The following is a 4,899-nucleotide window of genomic DNA, read 5'->3' on the forward strand; positions in this document are numbered from 1 at the left end:
CAACAAGCATGCCCTCTAGCATTAACTAATAATCCTTTACAAAGTTTTCATCTTCCATTTTCAAGATGGTTACTATAACCCGCTTGATCCATAGCCAATGTAGACAACACATTCATCCTTAAATCTGGAACATGCCGCACATTCTTCAATATCAACGTGCAACCAACATTGGTCTTGATGCACACATCACCAATTCCCACAATTTTTGAGTAACTGGAGTTACCCATCTTCACAACACCAAAGTCACCCGCTTTGTATGTGGTGAACAACCTTTTTGTGGGAATAACATGGTGGGAAGTTGTTGAATCAACAACCCACTCAACATCATTTTTAGCAACATGCTCACATTTTTGCTCTTCAAGAGAGAGCATCAGAACATCCTCATGAAACACAAGTGCTGCAGTATTCTTCTCATCATCATTCTTTTCATCTTTCTCTTCAATTTGTTTTTTATTCCAATGCTAATAGTTTCTTTTTATGTGACCCTTTTTCCCACAATGGAAACATTCTCTCATCTCTTTAAACTGAGGTCTACCTTTTGACTGTGACCTGTCATTGGATTTGGCCCGATCATCAAGCCCTTTGCTTTTATTTCTACCCCTATTCTCCATAACAAGAGCTTGATCTTGTGCATTGTTTGTACCAGCATCTCTTCTGCGAACCTCCTTACTTAGAATTAAATCTCGAATATCATCATACTTGAGTTTGCTTTTTCCTGCAGAATTGCTCACTGCCATTCTCATGGCCTCCCAACTGTTTGGCAAAGAAGCCAAAACAATTAATGGAATGATCTCATCATCAAAATCAATTTCTACAGAGGACAATTGATTTGTGATGGTATTAAACTCATTCAGATGCTGAGCCACAAGAGTACGTTCCACCATTTTCAGATTAAACAACTTCTTCATCAAATGCACCTTATCGTTAGCCGAAGTCTTTTCAAATATACTAGACAAAGCCTTCATCAGATCTACTGTGGTCTTTTCCTTCATAACGTTGTGTGCAACTGATCTTGTCAGAGTTAATCGTATAACTCCTAGCACTTGTCTATCAAGAAGATTCCATTCTTCTTCTTCCATACTATCTGGTTTCCTTCCCAAAAGAGGAAGATGTAATTTCTTCCCATACAGATAATCTTCGATTTGCATCTTCCAATAACCAAAGTCTGTGCCGTCAAACTTCTCGATTCCTGACGACTTTCCTTTTTCTCCGGCCATTGCTCCCAATCGAACCAACGCTCTGATACCACTTGTTGGGAAAAATTCTATATGACTGTAAATAAATTTCAGCAAGTACAGCGAAAGCACAACTACACAATAATACAAAGATTTACGTGGAAACCCTTTCTCTTTGAAGGGAAAAACCACGGGACAAACTCCGAATAATTTTATTATATTAAATAGAGATTACAACACTTAGAGATACAACTTGAGCAATGAAAAAAAAAACTCTCCTTTTCTTTTCACTCACTGCTCTCTTTCTCACTGTATATCTCTCACAATTTTCTCTTACTCTCTAGTTCTCTCTTCTCTTTTGCTTGCTCTCACTCACGCAGTTCTTCAAGACTGCAGTCCTCAGTCTCACTTGCTGGGACTTCTCCTCTTTTTCTTCTGCCCAAATGGCCGAATAGCCTCTCCATTTATTTCTTCACTTTTTTCTTCTTTTCTCCCTTTCACACTCTTCACATCAACTCACAGTAAATGCAAGCCACTTATTTTGACTTTGCTTCAACCAATTTCTTTTCTTCAACTCTCCCTTGGCCGAATGACCATTGCCTGATGCTTCTTTCTTTTCTTTCTTCTTTCAGCGCGTCCAACACACCTAAGCCAACCAACCCCAATAACTCATGCTGACTTTTGTACATAATGAAAAAAAGTTAAGAAACATGAAAGACTTGATCATTAAATGAGCATGTCTATTACGTGGGCTGGACTCATGGTACAGTGCACCCAACAAAAATAGACCAATTGAGGAAAATCATTTTGTAGCCATCCTCTGTATAGTTTTGGTGAATGGATTTTTAGCAGAGTATATTGGCGAATATGCTCGCTTTGGTGCTTTTGTGCTTGGTTTGCCTTTGCCAAATGGACCAACATTAGGCGCAATCATAGTACAAAAGCTTGAGGTTCTTTGTACTGGGTTGCTACTTCCAATCTACTACGCTACCAGTGGGTTCAGGGCGGAGCTCTCTTCCATAGCAACCATGTCTGCAGTAAAAACAGAGCTCATCATTTTTGCTGGTTACTTTGGCAAGTTCATTGGCACCATTTTGCCATCAATCTACTTTAAAATCCCCTTTGAGGAGTCTTTGACACTGACTCTCATCATGTGTTGCAAAGGCGTTATAGAACTTACTATATATGGTGCGTGGCTCGACGCTCAGGTAACATAAGAAACAACTTAGTGTGAAGAATCTGTAGGATCAATATCAATTTAACTTAAATGCTCGCTTCAGTCTTCACATTCAATACTTTTCTTAAAGCTCTGTTTACTTAGTTACAAATCCTAACGATAATTATCTTAGGACAAAAAAAGAGAGTAACGATTGAAGTTTTGCTTACTTTGTAAGATAATGTTAATGGTGCATTAACCTCCTGTTTTGTTTGTTCATTGACAGATGATAACAACCCAAACATATATGCTTTTACTTTTCAGCACAATAATCATAACAGGATTGGCCACAATTTTTATCCGTCACCTTTATGACCCTTCCACAAGATACATGGCTGACACAAGGAGGACAGTCACAAACTCAGCACAAAACTCTGGTCTCCGAATGCTGGTCTGCATCCATTCAGAAGAGAATGTATCTTCATTTACTAACCTCATTGAAGTGTCCAGCCCCACAAAAGAAAACCCTATTTTTGTCTGTGTCCTTCAGCTCGTGGAGATCACAGGACGGGCAACGTCTATCCTTGTAAAACTTGGTAAGCAAAACGACTTATTAGCTTCTAATCTAGATTATTCTCGACAAATTAGCAATGCCTTTGATCATTATGAGAATTACAGCGAAGGGAGCGCTAAAATACAAAACTTCAAAGCAATTGCACCATGTGCAAGCATGCATGATGATATATGTACTCTCGCAGTGGATAAGAAAGCAAGCATTATAGTTGTTCCCTTTCACAAAACATGGGCAATTGATGGAACAGCCGAAGCAAACATTCCTTTCCTTAGGACCATAAACAAAAATGTGCTTAAGAAGGCCCATTGCTCCATTGGAGTTCTTGTTGACCGAGGCAAAATTGGTGGCAACTTGAGCATTTTGACAAGTAATTCATCATATTTGATTGCCATGCTTTTCATAGGTGGTGCTGATGATCGAGAGGCACTTGCGTATAGCATTCGCATGGCTGGGCATCCTAACGTCAGCCTAACAGTGGTTCAGCTTATAGCGTCGGGTTACAACACAAGCAGTTATCAGAATAATCTAGACAAGGAGGCGATGGATGAATTATGGGCTAGTATGAATGGCAACCAGAAACTAAACATGCAAAGGAGACTGTGAGACATCATGGGGTAGATACAACTCATGTTATACAGAAGATGGCGAACAATTTTGATCTAGTTATAGTGGGTAGATACCATGAACCACACTTTCCAGTTACATTAGGCCTTAGAGAATGGAGCAAATGCCCTGAGCTTGGAGTACTTGGGGACATGCTAGCCAGTTCAAGTTTTCGGTTTTCAGTTTTGGTGGTGCAACATAACAACCCAGAGTAAGAGGGTGGGTAGACTACAGAAGGTAAACTTTGAATCTCAGCCAAGACGTGATTGAGGTATATGATTATCATTTTGAGAAATAGTGCTAGGCTATAGAATATTTCATTTGTAATAGTTTCCATAGAAGAGGCAAACTTAAATGCAAAGAACGGACCAATGGTCTTCCTCTTTTAGACGCTATGGTTATGTTTGATAACTGTTTTTGTTTCTCAAAAGTTGGTTTTAGGAAAGAAAAGAAAAAATTCTTATGTTTTCAAAGTCAATTTGGTTACTTGCAAAAGCTAGCTCGATACATTTTGTGGCCTCCAGTGATGATAGTGTTTAATGGGGCATTTTTTTATATAATTAGTAAGTCAATTGGAGTAATTTTCATCTATTGTAACTAAAAAAAAAAACTTGTTTTTATCAATAAACCTAAACCATTATACCATTAATATCATGTGTATTTTTTATATAATATTTTTAGCAAAAAATGTCCATATGTGTGACAAAGGCTCTGTCTTTTAATTTAGTTGTTTACGTAAAATTTTGTAATACCTAACATTTATATATATATATATATATATATATATGACTGTATTTTAACCAATGTCAATGACTAAAAAAATAAGCATTTAACACAAATTTACATTCAAAATCACCATTCAATGATAAAAATGAAAAGAAAAAAAAATTAGCTCTCTCTAATCTTTATTGTTCACATCACCCTAAAATTGTAGCGGCATTCACCAAACTAATGTGAGTAAAAGAGGAAAAAATAGAATATTTTTCTTATACATCATGTGGCTCACTCAATGGCTGTATGATAAGTTTAGAAAGAGAAATATTAAAAACTAGTGATGGGCCTCTGGCCCTCTGCAAGGCACGGGTTTATTTGTTAATTCATTTTTAAATATATGAATGAAATCATGCTTTTTAGATGAAAAATATTTTTCATGACATGTTGTGATTTAAAAAGTACTTGGAAAATATATTAATCAAATGAAACTTAAGTTGTATTATTTTTAATGGATAGTCATGCAAGGTATGTAATATATTTTGTCAAATTTATGAATTAAAGATGAAATAAAACTCATTGGACATATGAGATATACATAAAGATATAATTCTTGTAACTAGCTTGAAGATAATATATTCCTTAGTTTTTATTAGATCTCATATCATGGCTTGAAATAT

General features: G+C 36.6%; 1 protein-coding gene across 1 annotated transcript; it reads left to right on the forward strand.

The window, feature by feature from the left end:
• Window positions 1-2,203: 2,203 nt before the first annotated feature.
• Window positions 2,204-3,508, forward strand: LOC142605999 (cation/H(+) antiporter 14-like). Its single transcript, XM_075777423.1, has 2 exons — window positions 2,204-2,383; window positions 2,618-3,508. Exons 1-2 carry the CDS (start codon window positions 2,204-2,206, stop codon window positions 3,506-3,508), a joined length of 1,071 nt encoding a protein of 356 aa, XP_075633538.1.
• The last annotated feature ends 1,391 nt before the right edge of the window (window positions 3,509-4,899 follow it).

Source organism: Castanea sativa, chromosome 8 (genome assembly GCF_040712315.1).
Source record: "Castanea sativa cultivar Marrone di Chiusa Pesio chromosome 8, ASM4071231v1".
Classification (NCBI taxonomy): Eukaryota; Viridiplantae; Streptophyta; class Magnoliopsida; order Fagales; family Fagaceae; genus Castanea; species Castanea sativa.

Coding starts and splice junctions, on each gene's coding strand:
- LOC142605999 (XM_075777423.1), top strand. CDS start 2,204: ATGTCTGCAGTAAAAACAGAGCTCATCATTTTTGCTGGTTACTTTGGC. Junction 2,384..2,617: donor GTGCGTGGCTCGACGCTCAG/GTAACATAAGAA, acceptor GTTCATTGACAG/ATGATAACAACCCAAACATA.